The following is an 18462-nucleotide window of genomic DNA, read 5'->3' as shown; positions in this document are numbered from 1 at the left end:
GAACAGTAAGAGAGATAAGGAAGGAAAGGAGAGAAGTGATGTAGGAAACATTTTGAGAAGTGGGAGGTGGTTGAATGTGAAGGAACTGAATTGATGAATAGCAGATAAAGGTCAGGATTGCCTTAAAAATGACAGATTGTGACTAATGATAAAAAAGGAAACAAACAGAGGGATGGCATCATAGTAAGAAAAATGAGAGATGGAGTGATCTAATGGAAGGATCAATAGATGATGAATGATGGAAATAAAGGCCGGCAGAGGAGAGATCACTGTTATTTACTGTCCAAAAATATTTGCCACTGGTGACAAACTTTTTCTTAAACACTAAACTGTTGGAGTAGCTCTCCTTGACTTTGATTATTTGTTTGATTAATTCAAATGTAAATCGCAAACTCTATTGTTTGCCATTTTCATGACTATATTTTCACTGGAAATGCAAATTTCCATGTGCATACTACAGAACAGTATTTAGGTACACAGAATTACAGTTGTGGATATGTTAAACGATGCATCCATTTTTAGAGTGAAATGTTTCAAAGCGGGACGGAGTGGCTGTTTGAACAATGTAGCTGTGGGCGGGTTGAGTGGGCGGCTTGTTGAAGAGATGCCGAGTGTTGGAACCACTCATCGCTGCCTCTTATGCATCTCATCTATCTATCCATTTCTCCATCTCTCTCTCTGTCCATCTATACATCAAACACCCACTAACCTCATATACCTCACTATGAAAATTTGAATACCTCTGCTGTAATTGATAACAAGAAAAGCAAACACAATAATAAGTGCCCCTGCAAAAACCACTATTTTCCAAACTGCTAGTTTTGAAAGTGATCTTATATTTGGCAGCTGTGTACTAATGTTACCTTGAGAATTTAAGATAATACCCTCCTACTTGCCTGAATGATCACAGCATCTCAACACTTGTTAAATCTCATGTCCAGCAGAATCAAATTCTGCAAGAGTTGGGTTTGGGACTAGAATGTAAAGACAACCGTTAAACACTAACTCTGTGTGTGAGATGTTTTCCATGCAAAATAAACAGTCACAACTGGGAAAAGTTTCAGCAGTTGTCAGGAGTTTCTGTTCTTTGAGGAGCAGACAGTTGGTGAGGAGTTGGAGAATGTTTTTGGGTTTCATTTATGGAAGAACACGGCAGTGGCATGAACTATAAAATAAGCTGTAGAGGCAAATAGTTTTGTTTTTTTTTTAGTACCAGGGCTGTAGTCCAGACTATTTCAGTTGAGTCCAAGACAAGTACAAGCTGAAGTATTTTTGAGATCTAGTCAAGATCAAGTTTAATTAGTGTTCAAGAAGAAGCCAGGACAGAGACCCAAAAAACAAAATAGTGCCCAACAGTGCCCCATAAAAAAAAACATTGGAACTTGTGAAAAAAAAAAAAAAATTAGAAATGAAACAATATTTTGCTGTTTAGAAAACTACACATCTTAAATGACTGCTTGTTAAATGGCAGCAACACACCATGGAAAATTAGCATCACCTGCTCTTAGAAATGACAGAACATATGTATTAAAGAATTTAGCATTTCATTGGGAACTGACATTTGCCAAGAGCAGCCAACAGCGCTGGGAAGAAAAAGGCAAGAAAGAAACTAAAAGACAACTGGACTTGAATAATTTAATAGGCAAAGACTAGTAACCAAGACAAGTCCAACTCAAAATATGAGACAAATTGAGGTACTAGAAAACAGAGAGACTTAGACTGGACTCATCTACTACAGCCCTGTGTTACAGAGTTTGTCAAAAAAAAAAATGAGGCAATGGATTGTGGATATCAGTCAAAGTACTACATGCTGTGCTTCTGAAACATCACTGCACAGTTAGCCATATTTTTTCTTTAAATAATACATTATTTCACAATAATTAAAATCTGTTGAACCAACACTGAAGCCCTGAAGTCCCCTCGAGGACTGTCATGGAAGTGGCTGCATGCTGGAGGACTGTGGGGGGTGGGGGGGGTGAACGGATAGATGGAAACGAAGAGAGGAGAAACGGACATCAAGCGGAGGTGGTGGTGATGGAGAGAGTGAGTGGGAGGGCCGATGTGTTAGAAGACAAAAGGCTCTGAGCATGAGAGGAGCACCGGAGAGAGAGAGAGTAGAGGATGAGGGAGGAGGATAAAGCTCTTCTGAAGTGTTTACTCGTGTAGATATTGTAGCAGAGAGCGGTGGGGAGGAATAAAGCCTCACATGCAAAGGAGGATGAAGGTTTATTGGTGCTACAGAACTAAGAGGCACTACCAAGGCTTTGTCATAGCTGTTTTAGCGGGTGTGCTTGTGCTTGTGTGCTTGTGCTTGTGTGTGTGTGTTTTTTTTTGTATTTGTAGACATACTGGTGGTGTTTTACCACAGGTAGTTGAGGGTGAGTAACTTGTCAAAGAAGCCACTTAACATTTTTCCATTCTTGTCCTGTTGTTTTTGGTTTGTTTACCTGTGGTACTGGTTGCCTTTTAGACAATGCAAATGTTTGGATAGCCTTTTAGATCAAAGCTGTTATCCCCCTCAAAGATGATGTTTGCTGTGATCTGAGGGTTTATACACTTTACAGTTCGCAGTCAAGAACATCCTCAGGGGGGCTTTATTCGTAGGGAGAGAGAGAGAGATTGATAGAGAAAGCGCAACAGATCCAGAGAGAGCTCATCCTTCCTGTCCTGTCACTGCTGGCTCACGCACAGATAATATAACCTTAGTTCAGACTGAAATTGCAATGATGATGTAATTTCTAAACACCGTCCTCAGCTCCATGGTTTCCTCTTATCCGTTATCCTTTCATCTTCAAAGCAAATTGAAATCTTCGACATCATTACTCAAGCAACTTTTCACCTTTAGCAGAGATGAGCATCAGTGAAATAGATAAAATTATAATTTATCACATGATGGCCTGTAAAGTATAAAGGTATCATAGGAAAAAATACATGAGTTCCATGATCTTGGGGAAAATTCTCATTTAAATTATTCAGAAATGTTGCCCTTGTATTGTAAGTTTCACTTTTACTTTAAATTACACATCTTGTCAAGGTGAAAGATTTCAGAAAAAAAAAAACATAACTAAGTTAGTTGTATGTGAGGGTTGTATATGTGTTATTAAAGTTAGGGTATCTATTTTATTTTTATTGTTTTATAGACTTAAAAATTAAAGAACCAGGCTCAATAGCATGTTTAGTAATGTCAGAAGAAATGGTCAGCAGTATGTGATTGTAAACCGAAGTACTGGACAAATACTTTGACTTGATCATGGCACTAGAGGAAAAGTAAAGGTTTCCAGTCAGTAGGCTGTCTGGAAACCGTAAATATCTGCACATAATTTTATCACCAACCTATCCAGTAGTTGTTGAGAAATTTCAAACTGGATAAAAGCGGTGGACCGGCAAGCAATGGCTCAAAATAACAGAATAGTTGATTGACTGTCTAAATGGAAGTGGAAGGAAAATGTGTTTTCAGATACTTTTACAGTCTTCATGTGACTTATCATTAAGATGACAGTAAATGTGGACTGAACTTAGATTCTGAAGCATTTTTTCCCTGCTGGCCTACTGAGTTGTTTATTTCTGCAAGACTCTTTTCTCCACCTGAGACTTTCATCTTGGCCTCGGGGGCCGAGATGAAACAGCAGGGGCCACCTTGCACACAGCACGTGGACCGGCCCCTCGAGTTTCAGGGGTCTACTGTGTTGCTTGTAACTCCCCTGTTTTTAATTAGCTCCTTCAACAGGGAATGTGGCAGCAGAATTGCAGCCTTCGGGGTGATTTCAACGGAAGATTTCTTTTCTTTTCCTGTGCCCCTACACACTCCTCATAGGAACATGGGGAATAATCGACACGTTCAAAAGCAGAGACCCATAATTAAGACGCTGGCACTTTTGTGTAATTTTTTTTTCACGTTTTCTTTTTCTTTCTTTCTTTTCTTTTCTTTTTTTTTTTTTTTTTTTTTTTTGAAGTTCACTCGGTAGCCCACTCAGTGATTGCCAGGCTGTGAATTATAAGATTATTTTGTAAGCTATTTAAGAGTCTTAGAGTTCTCCCTTTCACTGCTGGAGAAAGTGTTGAGCAGGATTTGACGTCAGCCCCCGCTTGACGGGCTGCACTGTGTCATTAGACGCAAAAGAAAGAGAGAGGGCTCTAGCATAAAACCAAACCATATTCTCTCCGGCTCCTCGTAATGCCTAATGTTAGGTAGCATACTTAGCGGGTTAAAACCAGATTAGGCTCTCAGCTTAGTGTAAGGGATCCATTACAGAGTGTCTGAGTGTGTGTATGTGTAAGAGTATTAGATGGGTTTTGAGGTAATTGATTTGGGTGGAGGTGGAATCTGAAGACAGACAGAGGCAGATCGAGAAACTGGGAGAGAAGTGGTGAGGGTCCGAAGGACAGACAGCCAATAGATGTGAAAAAAAAAAAACAGTTGTCAGAGAGGAATAAGGTGGGAAGAGGCACAAAAAGACGATATAGAGAGATCAATAAAGATACAGAAGCACTGGGGGGGAGAAAGACAAATATACAGGCAGTCTGAGAGATGAAGATACAGAGAGGTGGGGATAGATTCTGTGTGTGAGCCATGTCCTGACATTGTATTAGATCTGCCTACAGTGATGTACTCTCCGCAAACTAGAAGATGCCTGTGGAGCAGATGTCCCAATTGTTGCTCATTTCAGCATTTTTTTTTTTTAACGAATATTTTCCATCCAACACTCCAGTGCCTACCTGATCTGCACATACACTGTGTCGTAGATGTCTGCACATACACAGGAGCGGTTTATGCTGTGGCTTTAAAAGTATTTTTTAACCAAAGAATGTGGACATGGTGTCTGCCTGCATTCTGTTTTGAGGGAATGACATGGTTGGTATGTAAACACCTTCTGTAGCTTTGATTTAATATGAGAGAGAGGGGGGGGTGTTTGTGAGCAGGTCAATGGGGACGTCCTGCATTACAGATATTTTTAAGCCACTTCCAGATCTCCTTTCTGCTCTGCATCTCTTTTACTGTTGAAAACATTTTGATTTGATGGCCTCCACCTGAGTAGAAAGGGAATGTCACATATGATGCCAACACTGAGGCAGTGTCCAGATGGTCCATAACTGCTTTAAATGCTAAAACAGTTTGTTTAAAATTAACTGACAGCAATCTTGATTAATAATTGAAGTTGGTTATTAAAGAAAAATGTCTAACATTCTTTGTTCCCGGCTGCTCAGTGAGGATATGCAGTCTTTGGCTGTGTTTTATCTTTGGAAATTGAGTATATTTGGGCTTTTAGTCAGGAGATCTCACGTTGGGAAATTGCGACCAACTTTTTTTTTTTTTTTTTACTATTTTCTCCCATTTTGTAGACTTGTACAGTTAATTGCTTGATAAGCCAACAACAAAAGACCCAAAAAAAAAAACAAAACGTTTGGGTCTTTTGGTTCAAAAGATTAAAATGTGTATTTTGAGAATCAAATATTTACCTCCTCTAAGCTTGAAAGGTGGCTATTAAAATTTAGTTGCGTCCTCCTGTGGAGAACAGCTGCTCCAGGTGGTCTGGATTCAAAACAGTTATAATGGATTTCAATAATGACCCAGATTATCACTAGAAATTTCTCAATTCCCCTCAGCACAATCCACTTCTCCAATGTTGATTCATAATGTTCATTTTGTTCCAACCAGTTCAACAGAGTTAAACACAATATTTATGTATTGTACTGTTGCTTCCTCATAGCTCCGAAGCTCTGTTTTTTGAGGCGGTTTTTAATGGTGAATTTAGCTACGATGGATGGTGGATCGTTTGAAAAATACTGTACATACATGTAATGGTGGAAAAGGGGATTGTGACTCAGGATTGGTTTGAGAAGTTTCTATTTTTTGTTGTGCCTTCAGGTGAAGACGTAGCAGGCTTTTTCAGAACCGCCTTTTACCTCTTCAGGTGCGGAGTATTTGATTCTTCAAAGAGATTTCCATGTGAGAACTTCTTTAAACGGATGGCTGAACCTGCTGCCTTGAAATGGAAGCCACATGTGTAACCAGCCTCCACTGAGTGATCGTAGTTTGCATTGGTTTGATTGAAGCACCATTTTTTTTACACCAAAAATCACTTATCACTCTGATGTTTTTTGGCTGTGTTGCTCCCTCTGATGAGTGGCAGAGACACCAGCTGCCAGTGTTTTCGTCTGAATAATTTAACAAACAGTCACTCTGTGATTTGTGGGCCTGGTACCTTGGCTTTCAGCTTTCCATTTCCTGCGGGGCCAGACTGTTTGTTGTACACTTAATATCAAACATGGAACTTGGCATTTTTGTGATGTTCCTGTTGATGCTGAGTTGTTCTAAAGGTGTTTAATGGTGATTTTAGGCCTGGAGCAGTATCCAGAATGTATGAATCATCTCTCATTCCCTTACTTTAATTTTTTTTTTCTTTTCTGCCCTGCTGTTACTGGAGGTCGTTCTCCACATGTGACCACAGAACATGTACACATCGTTACAGTCTCAAACGAATACTCATAAATATATTTATGCAAATTGAGGAGTGTAGGATGTAAATGACCTGCTGTTTGGCATCTGAAATAGCTCAATTTCGCCCACCTTGGGCAAACAAATTTGCATACCTGTTTGATTTTCACAGTGAAGGCGTATAATGGTGCCAGATACTCATGGGGTTTGTAATGCCCCTTAGAGGTCAATCCCTAAACAGATCTCACCAGCAATGACCATTTTGGGCATAGTTTTCCTTTATTTTGAAGCTGGCTTTGACTCTTCAGTATCAGTCTCTGTCATTTAAATAGAGACTCTGTATTTTTGGGATGAATCTTTTGCTTTTGGCTACCTGCACACTGCTCTGTTTTAAAACTAGCTGCCTGATTTGGCTTCTCTATCCTGTGAGCAGTAATGGAAAACAAGAGCGACGAGTGATGCTCAACTTATCCTCCTCACTACCGGTTCTCAGGCTTTCACTTTCACTTCAGCATGTAGCATCATTATGGGGATAAAGAGATGGTATACTTAAAACAGTTATAATCAGGATACTCGTGTGTACTGTGTCCAAAAATACAGCGACTCCTGCTGCATTCTCAGAATTCACAGTGTCTGTAAATATCCTTTGAAAACAGTGCTACTCATATTGGAATGCGATCATATCAAAATAGGAAAAAAAACATTAATATTAAGGTTGTTTTTTTTGTTTGTTTGTTTTTAACAAAAAAATGTTCATTTTGACTGTATCAGCAGCCGTGCTGACAGCAGCAGGCAGTGGATAGAATGAAGTGATTACAGCAAAACCAAACTCTTTGCATCATGGGCTCAGTAGTTTTCCTCAGTAGTATCAAATTCATTCATTGCAGGAGTGGACACTTAGAATGGTGAAACTCTAAGACCCTGTTTTAAGTGTAGCCAGACCAATACAAGATTTTTGAGGCTGATAACACTGATGATATTTGAGGGTTATCAAAACAAGCTTGTTATTCATCTCTGATGGACAATTTAAGAATGAAAACACTGTTTCTAAACTTATCTTTGACTTAAATTTCTTTTAACATTTTAACATTCAACATATATACCAGTACCAATATATCTGCAAAGGGCTAATTCCGACCAATACATCAGCCTGCATTTTATTTTACGGTGAGGATCAGCGAAGGTTAGGTTGGAGCTTTGATAAAAGACATTGGGTTGTATTCTCATGCAGCTGGGTGACCGCAGGGGTGACTTTGTATAAACAAAGCAGCTTTATCCTCTATTTTCCTCCAGTTCAAAAGCTCCTAGTATGAGGCACACCTTTTTATTTTAGATGTCGAAGATACACTTTCATGGATCTGTTCAAAATTACACAAACTAATTTTACTGTTTCACATTGATTTTACATAGTTTGACCAATCTAAACTGAACATTGGATAAACTGATACTGTATTATATCAGGTTGTACTTTTTTCCCCAGCATGAAATGTTTCCAAACTGGATGAATCTTGTGCTATTGCATTGTTCTGTGAACCAGTAATTCACTTCATCTCCTATGTGTAGTAAGAAGTGATGTAATTCAGTTAAACTTGAACACAACTTGCTATAACAGAGCATTTTAACTACATCACCGTGGTTACCCTGGACCTCAGAAGTTGTTTCTCAGTATCAAATAGAATTTTTATTTGTATGTTTGTTTGCTTTGCCCTTGCTCGCAGCCTGTGTTGTTACTACAAGAGCATTGTTAGATGTTTACAATTCAAATGAAGTCAGTGAGTCTTCTGACACTTGTAGTAGTGTTGTAATTTTTTGTAGTTATTTTTCACTGAAACTGAATGCATGCCGTCTTTCTCAGCACTGCCCATTGATTTTAACTGTCAAAACCTAAAACCAGCATGAGTTGTTTTGGAGGTGGTGGAAAGTCTCATTTACCTTCCTCCATATTTTCATGGCTGTGATGTAAACTGACGATGTTAGAGTATTTGCTTAGTATAAGTTACATTTGTCTTATAGGATATTTAAGTCAGCATTGTGTATATTATGTATTGGGCCACTGGTGAATTGCTTCACATTATATACATAAGTTTTCACCAAATAGACAGAGATCTCAGTTTTTACTGGTCATTGAGCTTTGTGTGGTGGTTTAGTTTTGACTGTGCAGTTGAGTTTTTTTTTTATTTGTAATGTGTGTGTGTGTGTGGATATGTTTTTAAATCGTTTGAACCTCTTGTTTTTAACTATTGCATATACAAGTACTGCATATACTTGTTTTTCTTAAATACTCCATCTGTGCAACTAAAAATTTCTCTTAAAGCAACTTCTCACGAATACAATAAACTTGCAGCAGAACAAAGTCAAGTCAGTTCATTTTTATTTATATATTCCTAAATTCCTTCAAAGTCTTCACTACATATATTAGGCGAGTCTGGACAGACATGGATTTTAACCTGACTGGTTGGCAGAGGCATACAACCTCGAGGTGGTAATTCTAGTTCTTCCTCTTTCTCTTTATTGCTAGGTTTTTAGCTACACAAGAAACGGGGCTTTCTTTTTAGTCCCAGTAAAGGGAGATAGATAAACTCATGGAAAACAAAAGGTGAGAAACCAACACTGAACTCAAAGAAGACAAATATTATCACTGGTATGAAAACAAGGCCAACGCTCATTGGGAGGTGTCACAATTAAATTGCTAGTCATAATAAATAATTTAGGAATGCTATCTGTACTGTGGTATTCATCAGTATTGCTGGTTCACTGACATATTTCATCAGGTTGTTTTTAAATAAGATAAAGTGTGTATGTGTGTGTCACAGTGGATTCCCCCTACATAGTGGCTCCCTATTGGCTTTCTAGCTAATGTGTTGTCTTTCTCTCTGTGTATCTGTCTGTCTGTCTTTATTACTGTCTGTCTGTGATTTTGGTTGTCTGTGCCCAAATTTTCTCTTTTATCTCTTTTTTTTGTCACTTTTCCACATTCGGCCTGTCAATTTATTTTTATTTATTTATTTATTTATTTTTGCTTTTCATGTGAGTGGTTTTGTGCATGTTCTTTTACTGTGTCTCCATTCTGCATGTTCCATCAACTGCTTTCTGCCTGTTTTTGAATGTCTGCTTTAAATGTATGTTTGTGTGAGTCTTTCTCACGTCCCTGTCCATTTATGTCTGTGCATCTCTTTCTTTGTGTCTGTACTTGTCTTCGTCTGTCTTTTCCCCTCGTCGCTGTCTCCATAATGTCCCCTCCTCCAGCCTTTGTGACTTTGCTGAACGGGGACCAGGCTCAGGATGCCATCCGCTCCCTCCATCACAGCACTATCCGGGGACGCTTGATCAACGTCACCCTGCAGCCCACCGACTCCCTGCTCTGCCTCACCAACCTGCCCCACACCTTCACTGCCCAGCAGTTTGAGGAGCTGGTGCGCTCCTATGGAAACATTGAGCGCTCCTTCTTGGTGTACAGCGAGCTGACGGGCCACTCCAAAGGATATGGGTTTGTTGAATACATGAAGAAGGACTCTGCTTCGCGGGCCCGCTCTGAGCTGCTGGGCCGACCACTGGTACGTTAGAGCAGTTGTTAAAATTATCCTGTCTTGTCTGATTATTACATGCTGTTCTGCTACATTTATCTATGAGACAGAAAACATGTTGGAACAGAAGTATCTTAAGGAGGGCTTCTGTTTGTTTGAACCCTGTTTGATGGGTACACAAGTGAGGATTTAAGCCACATTTCAGCTGGGTTTATGGTGGAGATTTTAACATTACTTGCATTAGTCAATGATTTCAATCGCATCCAGAGTGACTGTGTGGGTAATTTTTCTCCCCTGCCCCCATAATAATTACCACCACAGTTACCTACTTTATTAATGCAACTTCAGGCTCATGTGGAGCAATGTTCTTGTGTTTTTCCCCACGTGAAGAGTGGCCTTACCTTCTACTTTTAATTTTTTGTAATCCAGTTTTTTTGTGTGAAAATGGAGTAAATCAAAAATATTTTCCGTAATCAGTTAGAAACATGCAAACACCAACATATAAGTCTATATTGATAGTAATAGGATGACAGAAAAATGGACGGGATCTTCAGAAAGAATAATTCAGTGAATGAAATCAATATACTGTTTGTGTTTCCCATCGGGAAACTTACGCAAGCAAGTATCTGTATATCTGTAGTACATTTAGATCTCTTCATACAGATAATCAGTACATATACAGGTCCTGCAAGTTGAGTTTGGTTTGTAATTTATTGCCAGAGTAGAAAATATAAATTTATAGTGCAAACACAGAACAGTCTCTGAGAAGAAATGCTGGAAAAATAACATCTCCTCCTCTCATTTTTAGTGCATCAAGATCACTTTACCTTAGATTATACAACAGTTTGTCTGACCCTTGCATTTGTGATTGGCTTGACCACTGAAACATAAAACTGTGGATGAAAATACAGCTCAAGGGCTGAGAAACACGTATTTACAGTATATTGTGCCTTGAACTTAAAATAAATGCAGGATTTAGAGTGTACTTGAGATGTACTGTGTTACTGAGTGTGAAGCCTATTGAGAATCTTAAAAATCTGATTACATATCACACAAATCTGTGCAGGGCGATCGCTCACTGATGGTGCAGTGGATGGACGTCAACCAGCTGAGCCAGGAGGAGAACCTGCACTCTAAGTGTCTGTGTGTGGACCGACTGCCGCTGGATCTCTGTGACTCTGAAGAACTGACCCAGCTCTTCTCTGAAACCTACAAGCCTGTCTTCTGCCAGGTGAGTCTCTGTTCCTGTGTGTGTGTGTGTGTGTGTGTGTGAGAGAGAGAGAGAGAGAGAGAGAGATAGGGTGTGCAGGCATACAGATTTGCCAGCTCTTTGCAGTACAAGTGTTTTGTTGAGAAAGTTAATAATTGTAAGTATGGTATGTTGAAAGCGAACACCTCCACATGTGACAGCCAATTTAGCAAATATAATAACAGCCTATCAAAAATGTGACAGGGCGTTTAGTTTTCACACCTCTCACCATGATGATGTTACAAGCAGGAACAGACTTGCAAAATTATGTGTCCAAGAGGTTATGGCAAGAATAATTGTACCCAACTTGTCAACAGAAGCTGTAAAGAAAATCTTATTCATTGATCATGTCAAACTGCACTGAAGGATCTATGCTTCATTAATGACACTCACTGTGAAATGACCCCCCTCCTTTCACACCCTGTCAGTCGAACACCGCCAGGTGAGAGGTGCTGATATAAAATTCAGGGGTCAGCGTCCCTATTGGCCAACCTCACACTCGCACCTATCACTAAGCAACTGTTTCCATGGTGAGGTGTGGCTGCTGTGACAGCAGCCCCACCCTTCAGCTCCCTCCCTCCCACTCTGTTCTGTTTCTTTTTTTTTTTTTTTTAAACTTGCTCAGTTCAGCAGTGTTACATCCCACCCTGCTCCATTACATCCACTCCACCCCCACATGCCCATTTAGACATCACTCAATGGGTATCTGTCATCTAGTGCATTTCCAGTTTTAGCTCCACCCCTCTGCCCCACTCCCACATAGAAATCAATACGCCCACATCATCCTGGTCCCATGATGCTTTGTGGGTGTTTAGCTCATGTTGCTTCACTGTTGCAGGGCCAGCAGGCTTTGACCTATGGTTCAGAATTCTTTTTTCTTTCTTTTTCCTTTTTTGTACAGTACAGTATGTGCTTGTGAAAGCATACGTGTATTACAGTACCTCACCGTGTATGTCCTGGAATAGCTAAGCTTATGAAACCCTGTACACTAGTGAAAATATTGCATAAATGGCATAGAGAGGGATATGACAACATAAAGGTAGCATTCAAATGGGTAATCATGGAGTCGTATGTTGCCATGTAATCGCAACATCCTTGATTCAGTGACGTGCAAAGCTTTTGTACGTCACCTCAGCATCTCCATCCATTCCTTTTCTTTCAGCTTTTAAATTCCTAAGGCAGGTCAGAGGTCAGTGTCAGCTACTGTATAGAGATTTATTTTCTGTGTACACTTTATAATACCTAGAAAGAAATTGGTCTTCTTTGTTTGCTGCAGAAAACTTGTCTTGGATCATTACCTAATGTCTTGCAGTTGTCAGCCCCAGTCTGTCTTACATAAACCTTGTTCCTCCTTCGTGCACAGGTAAAACTCAGCCCTCTTGTCACTTCTCCTCTGTTCAGAGTGCACTTAACCTGTGGCCTTGGCCCTGAGCGCTATAATTCTGCTACCCACGAAAGGGCCCTCCAGGCAGCACTTTAGCTTGAGTCAGCCAGGAGAGATGGAGGGCGGAGAGGGTAAAGAATGTCAACCGTATTAGAGTGAAGGACGGCAGGATGGAGACAGTAAGGAGGGATGGTAAGAAGGGAGGAGGGAGGATGGAGCTGAGAATGCCAGACTTATTAGAGAGAGGATGGAGGTTGGAAGGAGAGGGCTGACAACGTCAGCCCTAATAGAGGGATAGAGAGAGACAGGGAGAGATGGAGAGTTGAGGTGAAATGGTGAAGAGGCGTAGTGTCAATCACAGTGAGAAGACTGTTGGCATATTTGCACCTGCAAATGTAATAATGACAGCTGAGAATAAGTTAAACTCACATTTACACTTAAATTACGGGAGAAAAAGGAGCCAATTTTGTCAGTAATATACCACTGTCTCTAAACGGATGGAGATGTAGATGGATTAACAGAGGTAGGGAGAAACATAAGGATAGATGGATGTTAGGGAGATTGAGTACAGATGGAGAGAGGTTAATGAAAAGAGGAAGTTCCGCATTTTATAGGCAAATTAGCAGACTGAGTAGAGACTTTGATCTGGCTCAGTAAGGTTGTCCATGCCATATGTTAGCGTCACTGTGCTAACATATGACACAGACAACCTTACTTAATGTATGTGTACTTAGTATACAGTACACATACAGCAGACACCCTTCACACCATGTGTATTTGTGCTCTCAGTTTTCCCTATGTTGTTTTGCAACAGCTGTAATGATTTTCTACAGTTAGAGCAGCAGATTCTGGTCACATGTTGCTCTGGAAAGCACTGTTAAGAAAAAAACAACTTTATTTTCTCATTCTGGTCAAGAGCTTATCATTTCTAGCAATGTTCTCTGAAAACATTGTTAACTGTCAAACCTTTTTTTTTAAAGGGAAAATGCAAAGGTGTGAAAATAGTGCTGACGCAGCTCTCACTGTTCTATCCTGAGTTAATTGGAGCTTTGAAGTTTGCCGTTTATAACACCTGATGCTATGCAGGACTTTTAAGATGTTCAAGGAAAAAATATGAATAGACAAACCCGTCTCTGCAAACATGTCCAGTCAATGATGACAGTGTTTAACTGAGTAACACAGTGAAAATGAAACACAGCAGCGACAACTGAGAAACAAAGATGTCAACTAAATCAAATAAACAAGGGCCTCAACTTTTTTCTCACAAGTAAAACAAAATTAGGTGTGCACTACCATTTATTGGAAACAATTCTGGGTATATGTAAATATAGGATGACAAAGAACTTTTAGAGGTAGGGATAGATGTAGAGATGGTTATAAATACTGAAGAAAAGACGGATAAACCACCCCTACAAATCAGCACTTTTCGAAAATAAACCAAAGAGGCTGTAAGAGGAGAAACAACATATAACAAGCTTTGTTTTGCTGTCAGAAAATGTAGGCAGTTGCATTATTTTATTCAGAAGCAACAGAGAACAGCAAAGTTTGAATATTTAATGTGTTTTACTCTGGAAAAACATGTTCCTCACAATCATCTGCACTCATTGTTGCACAGCTAATTAAAGTCTTCCCAAGTACAATCTTTTAGATGCTTGACACAATTATTACCCCCTTTGGTGAATCTCACAGTGCTCCAAAGTTTTATTCAAAGAAAGAAAAACTCTAAGACAGTTGTCATGTTTAATGACATCTTTTTCTGCACACAAAGCTGATGGAAAAACCTCCAAACATTTGTTTCCTTGTCTCCTTGTTTTTTTAATGTCCACACACACACACACACACACACACACACACACTCTCTCTCTCTCTCTCTCTCTCTCTCTCTCTCTCTCTCTCTCTGTGCCCCACGCGTCCAGCTTTCTTTGTAAAGATCTTTACAGTGAGACTTGTCACTGTGACAGGTCACGTAACTTTCTTCACAGACAGCCGTGACAGGGCTGTCGTGACCTCGTCACTCGGTTCAGACAACTGACGTGGCCATTTAAACAGTCTCTCTCTCTCTCTCTCTCTCTCTCTCTCTCTCTCTCTCTCTCTCTCTCTCACACACACACACACACACAAGCACACACAAACTGACAGGGGTGTTCCTCCGAGTCTTAGCCCTGCCAGTGACTCAGTCAGCATCTTTTGACTGGGCATCACGGCTCGAGGTTAAGATCTGTCAGACACACTAATAGTTAGCTTAGCCTCTTTGGTTTGTGCACTCACACATACAAAACACATGTAAGGAAACAACATGCCCTTATTACATTTACTTTGTTTTTAAAAAGAATTAGTCCCTGCTGTACCAAGCTGCAACATCAGAGAATATTGACACATCAATTGTTTTCTCCTTACAAGCTTTCTTTATATGCTAGTGTGCTGATAAAAGGCAGCACAGAGCACAGTACCCCTTCCGTCCTCTGTGAAACATCCTTATTTGTATTTAATATTTCTGCTGTTGAAATTAGGGCTACAATTTTTGATTATTTTAATTATCAAAGAATCTACAGATGATTTAAAAATGCTCAACAGTTTCTTGGATCCCAGGGTGAAGTCTTCAAATCTCTTTTTTCATCCCATCAACAGTCCAAGACCCAAAATCTTCAATTTGCCTCAATATAAAACAGAAACAGAAAATCCTTACATCAGAGGAGCGAGATCAAAATAGTTGCAAAGTAATTTTCTCAGTCTACTAATCATTTTCACTCTACTGTGGTGTCTTTTGAAGCAAAATAAAATTGAACGTGACAAATCTAGTTAGTAACAGGTAACATAAACTCTCCTGGCAGGTCAGTGTAACATGCACTCCAGCCTTCACACATTCAGAGATCATTCAAACTTAACACCTGCTTTTGTCTAAATTTTGATGATATTTGTTCAGAGTTTAGGTTTCTATCTAGGTATCTTCTGAAATATGTGATTATTTTGTCAAAGTCAGAAATGGTAAGTAATCTTTGAGTACAAACCAAGAGAGTATGATGTAACAGAATGCCTTACAGTAGCTTAGCACACCAAAATATAATGCTCATCATATACTTCAGCGTTATGTAACAAGCTGCATGTGTTTCTTTCTTGTACGTGATGCCTCTCTTTCTCTTCATTTTCACCATGTGCTGTGTTGTATGTATTGTACGACATTGTTGCAAGTCTTCAGCACTCTGGACGGTGACAGCCTAATTTCACCCCTCTTGAAAAATAGGCCACAGTATGACCTACACAAAGACACACAGTGTTCACGTTAGACGGTAGCCCCATCCAACATGACAGAAAAAGATGCTGTGATTCAGTCATCATGGACCTTATGGTGCAGTTGGGTTTATTTAGTCAATTATTCCAACAGAACTACCTGTCGGCCAAAACATGAAAACCTTATTCTGTTAATTAGACTGATGCAGGGTAATTACACTTTGGAGGAGAGGAAATTCTTCTGGGCCAATCTGTTTGATTTACATCAAGGATAATTTACAGGATGAAGGATGAAGTGCCAGATTTATGCAGTTAATTACTTTTTAATTTTTTCTAAATCATACCTTGAGGACAAGGTAGAGCCATACATTGCAGGAAAAAATAAAAGATGCAAGACTTAATAGCTCCCAATAGAAGTTTTTCCTTGTAAAGACACATTAACAATGCTTAAATCATTTGTGGAAGCCTTAAACATTTCAAACATAAAGTCGGATGAGGATTAAGAAACTGGATCTGCATCTTTTTCAGTTGCCATACATTACCATCCATAAATCTCACCTATGATAGCAAGGTTGCTTTATGGTTGCAGTGAATGTCCCGGATGTTCAGTCTGTGCGAAAGCCACTGGTCCCTGCCTGCATAAGAAAGATGTGTTTTTTTGTACTTTAACAGAGGATACGCACAAGAGAACATGAAGAAAGAGAACTAAACAACAGCTGGAATAAACAAGGCTCACATGCAGTACACACATGCCTACTTTAAATTTGCATAATTGTTTGTGCAGATCTGAATAATGATTGATAATTTTATATAGTGTGAGTGCAGTTGCAGTAAAAAAATTTGAGTACAGAGGGGCTCACTCAGTCTTCGCATCATTACTCAGGCAAACACACACACACAAAGTTGATGATTGCTTGAATACCATTTTCACACAATCCAATTTGATATATAATGTATGTTTCACAGTTCACCCACTTCCACACCAGTCTTATTTGTTGTTTGTTTGTGCACACACAAAAAATAATGATTAGCAAGTTTTTATTTGTTTTCCCTCCCTGTCTTTTCTGGCTCATATCCTCCATCAGCCTCCCTCCCTCCACCTCTCCACTCGTCAGTCACTTAATCAATCGCTGATGTTTTCTCCTCACTCCCACTCTCTCCCCCTCTGCCATTCATCCATCCATCCATCCAGCTCTCAAGTGGTAGAGTGGTTCAGGTCATTTCCATACAGTTTGCTTAATGTATGCTGATGATAATAGCCTATCGACCTACTCCTCCACACATACATCCATTTTCCTCCCTCGTTCCCCTCCTCCATCCATCCTCTGTTCAGACCGGAGGGAACAGCAGACAAATGAGCGGAGGGGAAGGAGGGGAGGAGGAAGTGGAGGGCCACTTGATTGAGCGCTGATGGTAACAGGCATCAGTGCTCAGGCTGAGAAAGTACAAATACATTTGTCTCCCACTGATTTGTAATCTGCCCACTTTTACAGTAAAAGAATCTGATTTGATTGTGTCACATATACGTGTAGTTACAATCCTAATTGTAAAAGTTTTCAATTACAAAATCCTCTGAAACGTATTGATTTGTGGGTCTTGTTGTAAATGTCAAAATGTATTTACATGGTTGGCCCACATAGTGAAGCTGAAACTGTTCACTTATCATCAAAAATAAAATCTGAAAATTCATCAGCAACAATTTTGACAATCAGTTAAATGGCTCAGTCGTTTAATTTAAAGCAGAAATACCAAACATTCAGTGGCGTTAGCTTCTCAAATGACAATATTTGGTGGTTATCTTGGTCTTCTTCGATAATAAACTGAATATCTTGGGACACAAAACATGCGTATTGAGGACATCACCAGATAAGCAGATCAATCTATAATGAGAATAATCATTAGTCGTAGCTAGGGGTGTGCCCGATTCATCGATTCATAGATTAATCGTGACGCGACACAATCGATTCATAAATGTTCAAAAATTGATTGTTTTAATAACTGAAGGAAAGTGCAGCGGTCGGAACGAAAAAAAAGTAGCGCGTGCCCCCCGGACATATTATAGGGCCCTATGATTTCCGCGATCACTGAATCGCGGAATTGGCCGACTAAAACGGAATCTATTTTTAACGCGGAATTTGACATAATTTGAGTGCAATGCTGTTTTCGTGTGGAATAGGAACGTGTGTCTGGGGAAAACTGCACGGAGGGAAGCAAATCTGGGTGGCACAACAAGCCCCTTCCACAGACTGAGCCCCTTCCCCTTCAAAACAATGTAAGCATGGCGAAGCGGCTGCGTACGGCTCTGTGTTCGTCGGCGAAAAAACTGCGAAACTCGACGCGAACTGCTCGGCTCTGTACTGACGGGGTTAGCGTCGAGTGTTGCTTATTCTGTCAACACTCCGTTGACTGGAAACGTAAGAATACGCGCAGTGACCACATAGTGTCCAAAATCCATATGAGAAACAATCTGGCTGACATGCACATACAGTAAGATTTAAAAGGATTACTTTCTGGACATGTAAATCAAGATATCAGTTTGTAATAGAAGTGGAAATATTGTCCATTTCCTTTCCCTTTCTTTTCTTTTTTAACATATTTTTTAATTTACATGTTCATGATAAAATAAATCAGAAACATGTCA

The 18462-nt window shown here is 39.7% G+C and overlaps 1 protein-coding gene across 2 annotated transcripts in view; it reads left to right on the top strand.

The window, feature by feature from the left end:
- Positions 1-18462, top strand: part of raver2 (ribonucleoprotein, PTB-binding 2) — an 82167-nt gene that overhangs the window by 34002 nt on the left and 29703 nt on the right. For both annotated transcript variants that reach the window (XM_041040784.1, XM_041040785.1), the window contains exons 4-5: positions 9683-9990; positions 11027-11191. In XM_041040784.1, coding sequence (XP_040896718.1) covers positions 9683-9990; positions 11027-11191 — 473 coding nt within the window. The remainder of the gene's footprint in view (positions 1-9682; positions 9991-11026; positions 11192-18462) is intronic.

Source organism: Toxotes jaculatrix, chromosome 6 (genome assembly GCF_017976425.1).
Source record: "Toxotes jaculatrix isolate fToxJac2 chromosome 6, fToxJac2.pri, whole genome shotgun sequence".
Lineage (NCBI taxonomy): Eukaryota > Metazoa > Chordata > Actinopteri > Toxotidae > Toxotes > Toxotes jaculatrix.
The sequence above is the reverse complement of the archived record's forward strand: the minus strand, read 5'-3'. Positions and strand labels throughout refer to the sequence as shown.